The 18726-nt window shown below is 41.9% G+C and overlaps 2 protein-coding genes across 34 annotated transcripts in view; one reads left to right on the top strand and one right to left on the bottom strand.

Moving 5' to 3' along the window:
- Nucleotides 1-18726, top strand: part of LOC308585812 (uncharacterized protein) — a 229543-nt gene that overhangs the window by 127974 nt on the left and 82843 nt on the right. The window lies entirely within an intron of this gene.
- Nucleotides 8188-18726, bottom strand: part of KCNMA1 (potassium calcium-activated channel subfamily M alpha 1) — a 566228-nt gene continuing 555689 nt past the window's right edge. For 11 of the 14 annotated variants that reach the window (XM_081191549.1, XM_081191547.1, XM_081191548.1 and 8 more), the window contains one exon: nt 8188-15353. In XM_081191549.1, coding sequence (XP_081047675.1) covers nt 15199-15353 — 155 coding nt within the window. In that variant the 3' untranslated portion in view covers nt 8188-15198. The remainder of the gene's footprint in view (nt 15354-18726) is intronic. The other 3 variants (XM_081191552.1, XM_081191558.1, XM_081191556.1) reach the window with 1 other exon arrangement.

The raw sequence follows: 18726 nt of genomic DNA, 5'->3' as shown, positions 1-18726 counted from the left end.
AGAATATCATGGGGCACCTTGTCAAATGCCTTGCTGAAATCAAGGTAGGCTACATCCACTGCGTTCCCTTCATCTACCAGGCTTGTAATTCTGTCAAAAAACGAGATCAGGTTAGTCTGACATGACTTATTTTTCAGAAATCCAGGAGGGGGGATCAGGAGGGGGGACTCTCTGAATATGTTTATGTGTGCATATTGTATATACAGTGTGGACATTGGCTACTTGGGCAATGTCCACAGCTAGAATAGGAACCTTGGTGGGTTGGCCAACCCTTGATGCAGCTTGGTTTAGCCACCCCAATCTTAAGAGGTTTAGTAGACCACAAGCTAATCGCCAGTTAGCATTTTTAGCTGCTGTATTGCATAGCTAGTGCAATTGTAGACTGCATCAACATAGTGAGTGTCCATATCATGAAAAGTAATTGTTCCCACTCTATTTGGCTTTGCTCTGACTTTACCTGGAGTACTGTATCCTGTTCTGTGCACCACAGTTTAAGAAGCAGATCGATGAAGAGGAAGGAGTGCAACAAAGGTAGTGAGGAGCCACCACTGGTGGCTGGTACCTATTGAAATTGGTAGAGAAGACGACCAGAGAGGCCAACAGTAGGTGGAGCCAGAGCCATTAATTCTATTTTTACCCCCACTCTCCTCCCTGCTGGCTGGCTGGCTGTAATGGCAACACTGAGACTAAGGAGGAGAAATTTAACAGTTCCGCATGAAAACTGTAGAAGGCAAGTAGGTAGGGTCTACCTGAGGTTGGTGGTGCAATGCCCCATTTGCCCTAATGGACCAGCCTGGAGGTTACCAAGTCCTAAGGAGAACGGTTGAAGGAGTCAGGTATGCTTAGGCTGGACTGGAGAAGAGATGATTAAGAGGCGATATAACAGCTAAGTCTGAAGGAGCAAGTTTGTTTTCAATGGGTTCAAATAATGAATAGTTGTGTTTTTAAGAAACATTAAGAAAAAATTCCTAACAGTGAGTTCCTCATCAACAAGAGGACCTCTCCTCTTATTCCATGACTGCTAAGCTTACTCAGGAATCTTTGGTGAGATGCCTAGTTGAAAGCTTTTTGAAGCTACACTCTGCCAATGGGATCACCTCTCTGCACATGCTCATTGACACTCTCAAAGAACCCAGATAAGTTAATGAGATAGGACTTGCTGTTGCGAAGGGTCATACCCTTGTCATCCAAGGGACCAACAGTTTCTCTAGCTAGTTTCTTGCTACTGAGGTCTTCAAATAACTTCTTGTTGTTGGTAATATTTTTAGCTATGTGCTGCTCCTTTGGTTTCCCTTACTATATGCCTGCACTTACTTTGCCAAAGTTTTGTTCCTTTTCGCTCTCTTCATTTGGACAAGTCTTCCATTTTTGAGGGACTCTCCTTCATTAGTGGTGGACTCTCCTTCAGCAGAGGTTCTTAAGCAGAGGGTGGTTGGCCAAAGAGCACGAATGTCCAGAATTTCTATTCATGGAGGAGAGATACTAGAAAAGTTGTATTTCTTTTGGGAGGGAAATACAATATTTTTCAATCTATACAATATGAAAAACAAAATGGCTTGTGTCTGCTGATTTGTCTCATCTACATCCCTCATTTTAAAATTAGAACTGATGGTTTCAATCTGTCTTTATAAGGGACATGTTTATCATATTCTGTCTTGCTTCCCAAATCAGAATTGTACATCGTGGAAGCTTCATCAAACAATACAGTGGTGCCCCGCAAGACGAATGCCTCGCAAGACGAAAAACCCGCTAGACGAAAGGATTTTCCGTTTTTCGATGCGCTTCGCAAGACGAATTTCCCTATGGGCTTGCTTCGCAAGACGAAAACGTCTTGCGAGTCTTGCGATTTTTTTCGCTTTCCACCCCCTTTTTCTAAGCCGCTAATAGCCTTTTAGCCGCTAAGCCCCTAAGCCTTTAATAGCCGCTAAACCGCTAATAGCGCTAAGCCGCTAATAGGGTTGCTTCGCAAGACGAAAAAACCGCTAGACGAAGAGACTCGTGGAACGGATTATTTTCGTCTTGCGAGGCACCACTGTATTAATTCTGTTATCCACACTGTGAAGACTCAGAATTTCATAGCAATATTAAACACTTTAGCTACTCCAGTGTTAAATGATACTCAAAGAGAATCTTCTCCAGCAACTAGCTATAATACATTTGAATAGTTTAAAAATACTGGAGTTAAAACCATTGATTTAGGGTCAGTGATGCCTCCCTTGCATTACAAGACCATTATAAATAGGAAACAAAAGCCTAAATAGGCAAAGTCATCCATTGAAAGGCATTCTACCTCACAGTAGTTAATGTGTGAGATGAGGTGTCAACTGTTGCATCTGGCTAGATGGCGCACCCAGTGATATAGAACACCCTTCACTGAAATCTCAGATGTGTTGAATCTGGTGTGGATGCCAAGCTGGAGTCCTGGGCAGCTTTATCCAGATCTAGATGTGGAAGGTGTCTTCTCCATTCCAGGGTTCATGAGGGCACTTGGTATGAGCCAGAAGTGCCCCAGGCATTCTTCTGTTGCCGAGTATTCTGAGCAGACCTGACCGATCCAGGAGCTCTGGATAGTTTGCCAATCGCAGGGCCCAATACAGCATAATCCTACTTCCTTCTATGCTTGAAGTGTCTCACTTGAAGCGGTTTTTTCATGGCCAGCCCACTTATGAGGCAGGATGAAGCAACCGCCTTGGGCGGCAGAAGCTGAAGAGGCGGAGCCCCTGTGCTCATCCCACCCTCTCTACGACTGGCAGCATTGCCACTTCTCTGTTGTGATGGGGCAGGTGAGGCACCAACGGGGGCACCATATCTTTGCCTTTCCAGGCAGGGGCGGTGGCACAGGGGTGGCACATTCCCGTTTCAGCTCAGGAGCCAAAACAGATGGCGTGGCCTTGAAGTCCTATTTATATAGCAAGATTTGCCTTTTTTCTTGCTTTCTGGCAGGGCTCCTACTTTTAAACAGCAAGCAAAACTTCCCCACCTCTGTCTCCACCTTTGCATTCTGGTGAAAGCTTCACCTGTTGAAAGCGACACCTCTGGATTTCTGATTCATACTCTGTGCTCCTTGACTAATGTTTGTTATTACTCTCTGGTGAAGAAAATGTACCCTGCACAAATGAAGATATATTCTCTCATTTGTTATTAAAAGCTGAGCTCAGGCTTCGAAAGTTCCAGAGTTGAGCCCTGGCTCTCAAAGCAAGTCCTCTTGCTGCAGCTCTAGCCTGCTAAAGTTTGTGTTTGGGTCTCTCTGGGCTGATATTTTAGTATCTGCTTCTCCTTCTTACTATATTAGCAGTGTTGGCACAGGAAGCCCATTCTGATCTGGGGCCCAGTCCAGCTGCTCCAACATGTCTTTGCATTAATCTGTCCAAAGGCATACATAATAGATTATAAAGGGCTGTCTGTATTCTGTGGAGCTGCAAGTTCATGCAGAATGAGGCATCTCTCTGACAGCTGACTTAGACATAACTTTATAAATGTAAGTAGCAGATGGAAAATGCACCCCCCCCACACACACACAGTGAACTGGTTGCGGGTGAGATCAATTTATCAGTGGTGTGCATGTTAACCTCTGATAGTTGCTGTGTATCAGAAGTAGAGGAGGGGGACTTCTGCCATCTGTTTTTCGTACCTTTTTTTAACACATAGAGAAATCCCCAGCCCTTTCATTTGCAATATAAAACTTCAGAATTGGTGGGCAGTGTCCACTGAAGGCTCAGGAAAAGTGAATTTGGAGCAGCCAGGAGTTGTTCTGTGTTTATCTTCCCCTGCTCTTTTATATTCTTGCCCAGAGACTGAGGAGAGGCTAGAAAATGCCGTTAGATGACAGCTTTCACAGGGTCTTGGGATGGAAGGTAGAGTGGATTGTTGGCAAGAGAGATAGTGTGGTTTAGTGAATAGAGTCCTGGAATTGGAGCAAGGTTCAAATCAAGCTCCCTAGATGACCTTGGACTAGTTACGTTTCTCTACCTAACCTAGGATGGTTGTGCAGATAACATGGCAGAAAACCACATATACCACTCTGAACTCTTCACAGAGTGTGATGGGCAGTTATGATGATAAGACCAGCCATCTGGAACTTGCTGAACCACAGAAGAAAAAAGTGGAATGTGCTGCAGTTCATGTTTGAATTGTGCTGGTCTAATGTACTATAAGGGGACGCGGGTGGCACTGTGGTCTAAACCACAGAGCCTTGGGCTTGCTGATCAGAAGGTCAGCGGTTTGAATCCCTGCGATGGGGTGAGCTCTCGTTGCTCGGTCCCAGATCCTGCCAGCCTAGCAGTTTGAAAGCACTTCAAAGTGCAAGTAGATAAATAGGTACCGCTCCAGCGGGAAGGTAAACAGCGTTTCCGTGCGCTGCTCTGGTTTCGCCAGAAGCAGCTTAGACATGCTGGCCACATGACCCGGAAAAACTGTCTGCAGACAAACGTCGGCTCCCCCGGCCAGTAAAGCGAGATGAGCGCTGCAACCCCAGAGTCGTTCGTGACTGGACTTAACTGTCAGGGGTCCTTTACCTTTACCTACAAAAGTTGGGTTGCAGGTCTCTGCTTCTGTGTAATTTGCATATGGTGGGCAGTATTCAGCTGCCACCCAGAACCACACACTATTTAAGATTGCATTTGTGTGTTGTTGTTGATGATGTTTTAGTTGGAACCATTTCTGATCAGTATTTGGTCACACTTCTTCTTTGCAATGACACACTTCTTCTTTGGTGAACACTCGTAGCTGAGTAAGATTGTCTTCCATAAATATGGTTTTAACAATGAGTCCGTATTTCTGGACACACCACAACCATGGCATTGTAATAGAAACAAGTGGCAGTTTTATTATAATACATTTTGTGCTACCATTTCATCTGGTTCTTTGGTAGTTTTGTTTGGTAAATTCCCCGTAGAACTTGGCTCAGAAAGCGCCTGTTTGAGTTCACACATTGACTGTGCCTTGTGTCAGCCACATCATCTGACAGATGGAACGTGATTGCTCAGCTTTAAAACATGCCGTCTGGGATCTGCATCAGTTCTCTTCTTAGAGTTTTAATTCTTTCTGCATGCCTCTGACTAGTCTTTGGGCTTCAAATGTAACCATTCTGAATGAAAGAGATGAATGACCCTCTATTTTCATGGGTATGGGTCATTATGGTAAATCCAGTTTGGGGCTTATTCTGTCTTCAAAAGAGGCCGCTTCTGGAGCACCAAAAGGGGAAGAATGGACAGTGCTCTTTTTTCCAGGACGGCTATCATAGCATAGCAAGGTCTGGAAATATAAAGGGACATTTATGCTGCTAACCCTGCAGATTTCCGGGCAAAATGCCCACCAACTTGGCTTTCAAGTGTATGTTGATAAAAATTGATTCTTGGAAGTCCGGATGAATATGTGAAGTTGAAAGAGAAAAGGATTCTGCCTCAGGCAAGTGCCGGCCACAAAGCAATATCAAGAGATTTCAGAACTGCCCCCTGGTCTCCCAGCATCTTGAGGCCCACTGGCTGACTTGGATTGTTGAGAAAGTGCCATGGGCGCCACCACAAACCAAAAATCCTGGGGTCCCATAAGGAGCTGTGCCCCGGATCCATTTTTATTTCCAATGGCAGCCGTGTGAAGTGATGGGTCTTTAATCTTTACTGTGCAGTCTATAGATACTCTAATTTGATAGTGGTCTGGGGAGCCCAGGAATTTTCTTTTATTACACTACTCACCAGTACAGTACTTGGCTTAAATCAGTGCAATGTGGCAGCAAAAAATGCCAAAGTAGGTGAGAACTAATCTCCGAAGCCTAACTGTCCACATTGTTTCAGAAAGCGATGGTTTGGTGGACCGCGTTATGCAAACCAGCTTAGTGAATTTATAAGGGTTCTTGGTAGCAAAGGCTCACTTCAGGAAATATTCAACTTTCATTCCAAAAAATACAAATCAGGGATATAATATTTATTATTATGTTTAAATTCTGCCCTTTATTCAAGCGGCACAAGGCAGGGTGCAGGGAGCACACACAAACACACACCTTACTACACTGCGGTGTGAAAAGCAGTCTGATGAAGAGAGTCAAACTTCTGCTAAGCTGTGAAGCCAGCCTTGGACACATCACTGCCTTTCAGCCTAACCGACTTTCGTTACTGTGAGAGAATCAACACAAGTAGGCCACCTCAAGCTCCTTTGTTATTCTAAACATATTTCATGCAGGTGATCTTTAAAACACAGAATTGATCATCTTTCTGCAAGCATTTATTATTTTTGTGCCAGTATTCCAATAAACCATTTACCCCTGAAAATGAAGTAGGCAGGTTAGGTTGCTTCCAGATGGCCCCTTTATTGAGCATCCATCCTGATTTGTTTGCAGGGGACTTAGGCGATGTCAGGTATTTACTGAGCATTCATTCTGATGCGGTTGAAGGATGTTATGACATTGGGTCAAGCAATCATTATCCCACACTTTCCAGTGCGTTTTCCCATCCATTATCACAAAAAAGTCTGTTTTGGGGCAGTGGGATGGATTTGTTGCACAGCACCTCCCAATGGACTATAATTGCATATCTTGAATTTGCCAGTATGTGACTGAATCCCACTCAAAATAGTGATAGTCTGGAAGTGCCCTTGTTTTGAGAGGGGAAATGTGTAACAGACATGGTGTTGTTCCTGTTTTTGAAATATTAAAAAGTCCTTGACAAAGTGGATTATGTGAGAAACTGATCATGTCAAGGCAGGAAGCTGAAAAGAGCAGCCATGCTGTGTCAAATTTCTGTGGCCTTCAGCTGATGTTTCTTGGCAACTGGGCCTCTCACTCCCTAAAGGGAGAATAAGTCTGTGGTGGATCAGAAGATCTGGTCTTGAATGGTCTATGTGCCTTGACTATTTGTAGGGCACATTGCAATACATTGTTTTTTATGAATGCACAGATGCACCACGGTAACCCTGCAGAGGAATATGCTAATAGTTTTGTCTGTTATAACATGCAGCTATTGTAATTGGTATAAAGAGTCAACAAACAGCCTGTCTGACCCTATGGAGCCATTTTAGCTGTATCAGGACATTTTAATTGCATCATCGACATTGGGATTGTTCTTGGAGGTGCAAAGGTCAGCAGGGTTCTCCCATAATCCACTAAGCACCATCCTCTGCCCCTATCCCACTAGATGCCATCTCTGGGGTCTTAAAGTTCTGAACCTGAAATCCAGAACCCGATTAAGAAAGCCTATCAGGGAACAGACTCTCCAAGACCTGGCCATGTGCATTGTGGCCAGCAGACAGTTGGTTTTGGTCAGTCAGGGTCCGGTCCACCTCCAAGGTTCCTGGAACAAGCTGATATTAGAAGATATTAGATATTAGCTTGGAAGATTAAAGGAAACAGATTTGTTCCATTGTTCCTTCAGCCCAGGGACATTGTGGTGGTGGTGTTAAAAAAAGCCAACACCCACAAAAAGCTGGTTTGTAGCACATAGTGTTAAGACTGGCTGGCTTTTCATTGAGTGAGATACATAATCTCCCTAAATTTCATTTCCTATAACCCCCCCCCCCCATGCTAAATACACATTCTTTCAAGTTGTGTCTCAAGATGCTTGGCAGTAGGAGTGTAGAGATCCTTGAATCAGATGAGGCACTTCAGCATTTAAGGGATCTCTGGTGAATGTACCTCTTGGCAAGTTGAAACTCAGGCCCTCTCTTCCTAATTCATTTCCTCTGGGGCAGGAAAGAAAAAGGGTTTCCAAAGGTGCAAGAGACAATAATACTGCAGATTCACTTTCCAAGGTTATTGTAAGCATTACTGGGGCAATATATGTGAGTACTGTACTTCAAACTCTCAAAGGGTTACTTTTGGGTGAGACTTTTAGTTGAATCGTTCAATTACAAGATGATGGTTTAGGGCTCTGATTTAACACTGCACAAGTGCAGAACAGTTGGATCTATGTTCACGTAGCCCTATAAAATAAGGTGCAATTGCACTTGGCTCCCTGCTACAGCTTCTAAATAGATGATTAGCAAAATTGTACCTTGTTTTACATGGTTATGTGCACAAGCTCCTGCTGGTAGATTGGGCTGGAAATCACGTGTGCTACTTGTTTGCACACATAATTCCCTGGCAAGCTGTGGCAGTGTATGCACATGTCTGCTTCTATATGCATATGACCCCCAACCTAAATATGCATTATATCTTGGGGGAAAGAAGGAAGAAAAAAGCCACACAAGTATAGCTCCTTGGTTTTTAGAACACAAATACATAAATTTTTAATCTGAGAAAAATACAAAATGAAACCATGTACAAGTTATGTACAAACCCTTTTTACAAGACAATATATTTATCACTGGATATTACATATGACAAAGTCAGGTAGATCATTTCTGAGCACCAGCATTTGCACACTCTCTTTCTCTCCATCCAATCCTTACTCAAACAAACAAACAAAACAAATGATGAAGCCACACTCCTTTTTCTTGATGAACTTTGAGTTAACACCCCTGTTTCCCCCCCTGTTGTCCCTTTGGGAGAAACAGCTGGCTAAGACAGATGCCTCTGTAAGTCATAGTCCCATATTTGCTTCATTGCTGGGCCATGGGGAGAATGGGTAGGCCACCTTTGATAATTCACAAGATTTCTAAATCTTGACTGCAAGGTTTTCATGACAAGCCGTTTAAAATTTGCCACTTCTACTACACATGTATGTCATGGACAGTATCCCAAAGGAGAAGTTAATTTTTCAAAAAGATTGCTTTGAAAATGTAACACAAGTCTACTAAACCTCACCTTGGAATCATCTGATGACTTTTCTCTAATGATTTTTTTCTTCTTGTTCTAGTCTATCTTCCTAAACTGCATTAAGGTACCAAACTAGCGTTTCTCCTGAAATTTCAATTAGATGCATTTGTGCAGTTTTCTTTTCTTATTTGAAGGCCTCCAGACCACAAATTAATTGGGAATGAACCTGGGTGAAATGGAACATGCAACAATAGCTGCCACAAAACAATATGAAAATTTGCTTGCCTCACAAACCCACTGGGAAGCATGTTTGGGTGATCAGTGCATAGAGAGCGCATTGCTGCCAGGGTTTAATGCTTATGCCTGCTCTTGGGAGGCACTTTAGCGTGGGCATAGCACTCGAGAGTGAGGGAGCCTGCCAAAGTGAATGCAACTAGGCTGGCTTAAGAGTGCTTCACTGGTCAGTTCTCGAGGGTCATATGCATGTAGGTTGGCCAGGTCAATTTTTCAGGAAACAAGGCGTGCTTGGGACTAGTAGTATCTGAGACGAAGGTATTTCTTTGTGGAGTCTGTGGAAATGGGACGCGTGGAAGTAAGGAAAAACCAGTTACCCTGATGCAGCATGGAAGCAGAGTGCCCCTTGCACAGCTGCATCACGCACATCTGGCCACGTTGGTCACGGGTGAGATTGGTCTTTCTTCCCCATGTAGATGGAATGGTACGGTTCTGCAAAAGGGGGCGATGCTTTAAAGTGTAGGACAACTGGTGACCCTGGCAGGTGCATGTCGCAAATGGAGCCCTTAAACTGCTGCTACTTATGTGTGGTGTACTTAGATATTTTAAGACCCTATAAGGTATTTAAAAGGAGGAGGTGGCCGACCTGGCTGTGGACAGTGTCATGAATGCTCAATTTTGAAAGCATGGATCATTAACCCACTTGTAAGTTATTGCTGTTGTTATGTGGCGAGTTCTGCAGCTTATTATTGCAAAGTACCTTAAAGCACGTGTTTCTGCAAACAAAGCCCTCAAGTTTACCCATTTTGCTTGCCTCTCAGTGGCATCCACCACACCAGATTAATAGTTAGACGCTAATACTGTTTGCTGAATTTCCTTTAAAATATATAGTGAAAGCTTTCTGCGGTTGCCTTCTGCATCACTGCTAAATAGTGTGCTTGAGGAAATACCTTTCATCCTTGCATTCTCGCCTGCTTCTGCTTGCTTAACTCTTTATCCTTAGCTGAGTCTCAAGAAAGTAAGAAAAATGCACAAAGAAAAAGTCTGCATTGGCAGGGGCTGAGGAGAAATGACATAACTCCCCCCTTACTTGTGTTGCTCCTACTAGTTCCTCAAGGCAACTGGTGACTTGGCTCCCTGTTACTGTGGCCTCTTTCTCTAGATCTAGAATGGCTAACTCTTTGATATACCCTGGATGGAGAGAGATCACATAGCAGTTTCTTCCCCAGTGATTCTTACTAATTAGTGCTTAGAGGGAACTGAAACAAATGAAGAAAAGACTCTTAAATTCAGTTCAATTCAACTCAGCACAGTGCAACAATTAAAGTGAAAGAAGCAGCTAATTGCACAGTATGCACTTAAAAATGTAAGAATCTCTTTGTAGTCCATTTAATCCAGCCTTCTGTCTCCAGCAGTGACCAAACCCCTACGATATACACAATGCAAAAACAAGCAGGGCACAGTGAAGATAACCATCTGACATTGTTGTTTCATCTCTGGCATCTACTAATTAGAAGTATTCTGTATCTGAATATAGATCTTCCATGTTTTAGCTATCATGGGTTATCAGCCACTGACAGATTTGTCTTATATGCATTGGTATAATGTTGAATTATAGAATCGTCTGGCTCTTGGAGTCATCACACCTTATGGTGCAAGACCATTAAGAGGTTGTCTCTTGAATTTTGCTATGTGGCTGCTAATCCAGACAACTTCTGAAATTACAGATGCATAATTCAATGGGATTGGGGGAGACTTGCAGCTCTACCTTCATTAATTGTCGTTTTCTACCACCAGAACTGGAGGATTGACTGTCTAGAGGCAATTCACCTATGTGCAAACCCTTTCCCAATATTTTTCAGTTCCAAAATTTAGCTTTTCATTTCATCCTCAATTCAAAGCACAGAAAAAACATCTTTAGACTTGGCTTTATTCCTCTCTAATTATTATCACTAAGCAGCCCATGAGCTAGCGTGTGACTGACGGCACAGGGGGATAAGAAACTGGGATCATGTTTGCAGGATAGCCATGTGTTTGTGGTCCTGCCTTGCCAATGCTTGTAGACTCTGCGTGTATGAGAGCCACCACAACGTAGCTGCAGAAAAACCACTTTCTGTTGAATATAAATTTGTGGGCATCTCTTTAGCCAGACACCACTTATCTGACTTTGTTTAATTTCTCTGTTACCTAGACAGGGGCTGGTGGGGGTGGAAGGCAGGGCTCCCAGCAATAGGTGGCAGCAGAGCCAATGGCAGGCAGAGCAAACAAATGTCATTTCCATCTTCCTCCCTGGTGAGTTCTACAAAAGCAACACTGAGACTAAGGAGGATGAGGATGACGGCAAGTGCTGCCTCTTGGACCAGCTGTGAACAAGAAAGCCAGGCAGATGTGGGATGGCTGAGGGACCAGCCTCCACTGTATCTAGATTTGTAGGCCCAGTTTGCGTGTAATGCTAAGAATAAACCTTGATTACAGCTCATGGTTTGTCGGGGGTGAAGCATGCCATGAGCTTGAGTTCAGACATAATGATGACCCCCCCCCCCAAAGGCTTAGCCCTGGATTGGCTAGGTGTTGCATGTATAACTGGTTGCAGTCACACAGAAGTCATCATTGCCTGGTGTATTTGATGTGTGTGTTGGGGTGGGGGAATACTATCCTGGGGCATAGTCTGAAGGCACTTGATGATGCAGTTTTGCTGAAGCTAAGCAGGTTGGGCTCTTGGCAATGCCTCTCTGAGTGACTGCCTGGAAACAGCTTGTACCCTGCCTTCAATTCTGTTATGGAAGGAAGGTGGAATATAGGTGTAAAATACCACTTGTGGAACTGATTGGTTCGCACATGAAACTGCCCTCATATGAAAAGTTCCTATTCTCTGAGGCTGCATATTAATGTGGAACAATGTAGTGTACGATCCAGGCGGGCATGGCCAACTGGGAATGCTACTGCTATCATGGAAACTGTTACCAATGAAGGCTGAATTGCCTCTTCCCCAGGGCTGTCGGTGTGTCCACTATATGAAATGTATTAAAGTTTTGTACTCACTCAAGACAGTCCATATTCTGCACCAAAAACCTGAACTTCTTACAAATTGTGCAAACCAAGTACAGTACTTTTTCCACAGTTTCCCTCATTCTGCATATGTTATTTTGCAGTGTTTGTTATATTGAGTCATGCATTCTAATTTTGCAAGATCTGGAGAAGAGCAAGGAACTGTGCTTAAAGGCCAGTAAAGTCCCCTTCCCCATGCTGATTTCTGAAAATCTGTTTTAGCCATCCTCTCTTTTGAGTGAAATTTAAACAGACTTACCTATACTCAATATACCTTCATAGCAACAAGGGCTAGAAACTTGATTAAAATCATACATACATACATACATACATACATACATACATACTAGAAAGTGAGCTGAGATTCTCAAGAAATTCTCTCTATACCTAAGGCCACATTTTGTACTTTTTCTCAACCCACTGACTGAATTGGAGTGCATACACAAGTCCTTGCCTATCCATATCCAGTCATTCAAAGCTATTAGCAGTCACAAGAAGGAAATCGTAAGAAAGCTTCCACTATAATTCCAATCTGTGATCATTTTTGCATGGGCTTATCCGTGTGTTGTATTTATTTACAGTCTACACCTGGACCTGCCCAATTCTTAATAAAGATGCATTGCACAGCTGAGCTATGAGTGCCACTCTCTATTATTTCAACTTCATTGTTATAAAACTTTCTGCTTTATGTAACGTGGCCAAAGAAATAGAATGGTGAGCTTTTTTTCTTTACAGGTAATTTAAACTGATTTAATTCCTGTTCTTGGCTCTCAAAGCAAACAACCACTTGGACCCAAATTGAGTGAATTCTCTTGGCATTGAGGCATATTTCGCTTTTTTGTGTCTTGCAGTTCATGAATGAAAAAGGAGTACAGACTTAGGCACAATCCACATGCGTTTGCACAACCTACACAGGCTGCAGTTTGGCCTTTGCAAACGGTCTGGGTGGCTTGTGCCCTTGGGGGGGGGGAATTTAAATGACCTAAAGCAAAATCCAGAATACAAATTGCAGCCTGCCTGTAGACTTATACCTCTCAAAGCTAAACCCACCTTGGTTTTGGGTATTGTGATATGGGTATAAAACAAACTGCTGTTCGTTTGCTCTTTGTGAGGAAAGTGGTGATAATAAGTACTTTTGATAAGCAATCCAATTCCCAATACATTATATTCACAGTTCTTAATTTCCTCTCTCTTTTGAAAAGCTAATTCTACAAAACATAATGACAAAGTAGTCACAGTCCAAGAAGTCACTCCGGAATTAAGTCTATTAGGTGTGAGTATGAATATATTTGTACTGCAGCCAGTAGACAAACATTAAAGCTGAGATAGTTTTTAGCTTAAAATAGTGGGTTATATAGTGGACACCTTTATCTGCTCAGTACTTGTTTGATTCACTGATATTACTCTAATGATAACAATATCACAGAATGTTTAATCTCAGCGTTGGTTGTTTTTTTTTTTTTTACAACTTTGCACAATTACAAAGCCTAAAATCAGCTTGTGTAGTGGAACCTGATGCCAATCTCTTGCCTCTGCCTGATTGTCTCCCCCTTCACTTCAGGAGATCATCTGCCCCAGCTCAGCCTAGATTAGCAGTTCGTAATTTAAACCGGAGAGAGTTGCTAAATTATTTAGAGCCTCAAATGCTGGAGTGACCATATATTGCAGCGCAGATATGAAACATCACCATTTTGCCTGACGGCTAGAAAGCTTGTTGGCCGTTTTGTAGAAAAAGCTCCTGGCGACCTTTCCTACAGGCCGTTTTTAAAATATTCTATTGAATACATTCATTATTCTTTGTTACTACAGTTATGCTTGTTTTGTTGTTACCTTTAGGGGCAGAGTCCCAAAAGCTTGGAAATTAAAAGTTTTATTTCTATCACCTAACAAAGGAAGACAGAAATTAGGTGGCTGCAGCATAGCATGAGCAGTGCCTGAACTACAATGTTTACATCACAATTAGAGCTCACCTAATATCTGGATGTATTGCGATTGGGAGGCTGGATTCGGCTTTTGCAAGCACGAGAGGCCATTGGCAAGTTGTGGTATGGAAATTAGTTTTGTCACCTTTCGGGCTGCAAGACCGGAACTCCAGCTTATCTTTTGCTAAACACAGTTCCTGGCATATATTACGATCTGATTCCTTGTCTCCCTCCCCTTAAAAATCAAAACAAAATAGGTTGGGATTAAAGGCCTCTGAATCTTGGTGATAAACTTGAAATTTCCATGCTTGACCCCTTTGCACCGAGATGTGCTAATCATAGTCAACATGAAGCAATGAAGGGAAGCAGCATTTCTTCTACCGCTTTCTGGGTAGTCCCCATTAGACTCTCATTTATTTGCTGCATTTTTGTTTTATGCTATGCTAATGTCCGCTACTTTATTGCCACTATTAGCCATTTATGTGATATTGGACTTTCTATTTACCTGTGAGGAAGATGCTCTGTATGAACATCTGTAGTAACTATTGGAGCAATCCCATGCATATTTACTCGGAAGTAAGACCCATTGTGTTCAGCGGGGATCACTCCCAGGTAAGTGTGCACAGGACTGCGCCATATGGTAGTAATCTAATGGATAATTTCAGACTGAAGTTAATTTTACAAAAATATGACGTTTCCACTTTTTTTTTCCAAAATAAATATGCTTCAGTTTATTAAGAGCTGGTGTCAATGCTAAACAAAATACACATCTTCCAGGAAAGAAACATTCTAGTATGCTCTTCTTTGTTACTTCTTCTTTGAATTACTAAAATACAAGTTGGACCTTTTTAAAATACATAATTTTTCTCTCTAATTACATTTTTTTTCTTTGTTTTGTGACCATCATTCTCCTGAAAGACATGAAAAGGAGCAGGAATATAATATATATATTTTGCTGGAGTCTGGCCACATTTGTAGCTGTTTTGTTAAGGGAAAATACTTGACAGTGAAATAAAGAAAAAAATATATTTTCTTTCTAATAAATAAAAATAATTTAGAACGCTAGAGGCTATACATGACTGCTTTGATTATGTTGTTTTATAAATGAAATAGTTTCCAAAATACATGGAAGCAAATATTAAAGGCAGACAAACAAAGATCTGTCTACTTTGCTTTCTGGCAAACACTTGCCTTTCTTTAACTTTTCCCACCAGTGGTTCGGCATGAAAGAGGAACAAATGTCACATCACCATTCATGAAGTCTGTCAAGTTGTTGTTTTTAAAAAAATAGTTCTGGCCTTCTGTGAGTCAACATTCATCTTCAACTTCTCTGATTGGTGGTATCAAGCTGCTTGTAGACTTATACTGATTGATCTGATTGGCCATGTGTGTACTCATGGGCTTGATTTGAATGTTTCTGGGATAGGCATTATCCGGCTCATCTGTAAACCATTTCTTTTCTGCTAAAGAGCAAAATAGATAGAGAGACAGAACAAGGGAGGAGGAAAAGGAAAAGTTTAATTAGTGCCATGCCAAAAGCAGTTGAGAAAAGTGCAGGGTGCGGGCGGGGGGAGCAATCAATAGAAAGTGACTTTGAATAATGGCTAGCAGTGAAGTGCTGTAGATTTTATAAACCCAAGAACACTGATTAGAAGAGAGGGTGGAACGTTTGCAGGCTTGAAAGCAAAGGGTTAAAAAGAACTGGCAGGTGACTGACTCATTTGTGGAAGGTGACCAGAGCCTTCAACGTGGTGTCAGAAGTTCTGCCCTCTGTTTTAATGTGATTAGTGAAATGACTAGTGATTGGCTTTTAGAAAAGCACTACCTGGTTTAAATTTGAACTGAAATGAATTTGCCGCGATACATTTCTCTCAAAGAGTCCCCATTGTGACTTTCTTTGTCGGATACTTTATGAGTGCTTGATTATCTGAACAGTGTTTAATATTTCACAGTACCGCATTTACTCGAGACTAATGCACCACGAAATCTAATGCACCACCTCAATTTTCAGAACCTTGAAACAAAACAAAAAAAGTATTTGCTGGTGAATGCGAATGTGCATTGAATCTAATGTACACCTTAATTTTCACAATGTAATTTGGCCAATAAAGGTGAGCATTAGATTCGAGTAAATATGGTATTAGACAACACACATGTTATTCAATGGCATTAGAAAAATATGTAGTGTTTATTGGGGAATTAACACATGGTGGCTATATCCGATAGCTGACATAGTACAGTGATGATGTGCAACAATATCAGTATCTGACAGCTTCTGGTAGAGAAGGTATAATGGAATTTAATAGATAGATGACAATTCATGAGACTTGTATTTCATGTCTGCCAAAGTCAAATTAAGAGACACCAACATGTCCAAATCACATACATTTTGAATTTTGAGATTAAAAGTTGGCATTCAAAATGTGGTTTATATTTCAAATGCGAAATGTCAACTCAAAATCTGAATGGCAAAACTGGAAAATGCAAAATTTAAATTGAATCAGGACTGGGGCTAGTGTATTTCCCAGCGTTTCTTGACGAATAGTTGCTGCTGTCTGTTCCTACATGACCTCCTTGGTAGCCATCCCAGGCTTTGTTTACCCTGAATACAGTCATGAGTAGCCCGTTCAGCACTGACAAAACCCATCCGGATACTCCCCCCCCCCCCCGGTCAAATAACCTATTCTCTAAATAAGTACAAGTTTCCAAAATCACCATCAGGTTTGAAGGAGATTCTGCTCATACAGTGATGCACACAGAGGGCTCATTCCATGCAATATGGAATCCTGCTTTTTCAACAGTCTCTTTTGTATAATATTAGTGGGACAGTTACTGTGTAACTTCATATTTTACTAAATGCTGATGTGCAGCTTGGAACTTAGCTACCCGCTTTGTGAATGTTCTGTTGAAATTATTGGCTCAAAAAAGTAGTCAAACCCATTTTAGGGTGCAATCTTACGATCCCTACTCTGGAGAGCTCTGACATTGAAAAAGGAGATGAGCAGAGGAGAGCTAATGGGGATGTTCTGGAGGCGATTTGGGAAGCAGCTTGGATCTGAAGATTCCCAAATGTTTCCTGCCCCTTAACACGCCCCCCAAAACAGGAGGAAGTCGAGAAATGCTTCTGAGACTGTCTCTTCTCTGCCCCCTTTGCATCCCATTGTTTCCAGTGGAAGGGAAAGAGAGGAAGTTAAGGAAGACTTTATTCGAAGCCTGGAGACGGATGGAGGATTTTTTTAAAAAGCATTCCTCTGCCCTGCCAGCCTGAGTCCAGCAGAGGGTGTTGGTTCAGCTGCCATTCGTCATTCATCCACACCCCTAAAGACTGGACTCTTAAAATGCATATTTTGTGAGAAAATATTTTTTTCATTATGGGTCAGTGGGGGAGGCAGATTACGGTGGGAAAAGGAATGGAACGGGTTTGTGAGATAACATATGCACAAGTGGCAGAGGCCAAAAATAGACTGCTTTCTCAATTCCTGGAATTGGGGAAATGGGCGCTTATGGTAGGAGCAACTATTTGAAGGCATGGCTAAGAAGCTGTGGGAGGATGGAAGTGAGCCCTACTTTGGTGAGGAGGTGGGTGCCTCTATCCCCTCCACTATGAGGGGATTGTTGCTGCAATGGTCCTTGCCAATGCACCCCTCCCCAAAACAAAATTTAACCCATATGGGAGTATCCACATTGTTCCCGTTTAGAGGAACTCCTGTTGGTTTCCTTTGGAAACTTTACACAAAGAATTGTGCATGAATAAATTGCCATGGTGGTAGTCAGCCCAGTTTAATGATTTATGTATGTGAGGCCCACAGAAGTTACTCCTGAACACTCCTGCAGATACATATTGATATTACTTTGGAACTGAGCATAGTTTCTAGAGAATGTGTGTTATATTTGTTAGGTGTCCAGCTGAAATTTATGTGCTAGAAAATTAGCTGACACGCTGAGGTTTTATTCGCCTGGTGGCTTGTTATGTATAACTTTATGTTGCTTGTAGAATTTTTTTCCTTAACAGATTAAAAACGGAAAATATCCTGTTATTTAAAGAAAGGCACATTTTGCCTTTTCTGTCATATATGTGTTCAAGAGTAGGGTATGTTTCCTTCTTTTTTTAAAAAAAGAAGCATGTATGATTCTGAACCAGGTTCTTCACTCTCTAATTAAGTTTGCTCTGATGTGAACAGATTGGCTGATAGGAATTCATAATGTTAAATCCTGCACAGTGAAGCTAACTGATTGAGTGCCTTAAATTATTCTTCCTGACAAAATGATAAAGTTACAGTCTGTTCTCAGATGATCTACAGCTTGCCAGACTCCTACAGCTTCTTTCTATATTCATTTATCTTTTTTGTCAAGCTGGGTTTTATACACACACATATAGCCATAGATCTTTTAAAGTCATCAGAATATCTGAATTGTTAATGAGGCTCTGAGGGAAGGGTTTCTGACGGGCTGGCTTCAGAAAGGTTGTAGGGGGTGGAATTCTGGGAAATGTGTACACATCAAAATAATTTCAGCTCCATTTAAAAACCATTTAGTTCAAGTGTGACACATGAACCATTATGCATTTGTGGAAACCAATTTTGTATGATCTACGATTAAACTAACCTTTCAGAGAGGTGTTAAAATGCACGGGTTCTCATGTTTTAAAAGCCTTGCAAGATCACATAAACAATTTCAAACTAACAGTTTTTCAAATACTTTGTATTTAAAATGATATTGAGAGAAGTTAAGTGTGTGTACTTTTTATCTCCCTCGTCTGTCATTACTTTCCGTCAGATCTGCTGCTTTACAAACTTTGCAGATGGGAGAATAGCTGGGGCAATTGGTCTGGTCATC

Source organism: Podarcis bocagei, assembly GCF_964188305.1.
Source record: "Podarcis bocagei genome assembly, chromosome: 4".
Lineage (NCBI taxonomy): Eukaryota > Metazoa > Chordata > Lepidosauria > Squamata > Lacertidae > Podarcis > Podarcis bocagei.
The sequence above is the reverse complement of the archived record's forward strand: the minus strand, read 5'-3'. Positions and strand labels throughout refer to the sequence as shown.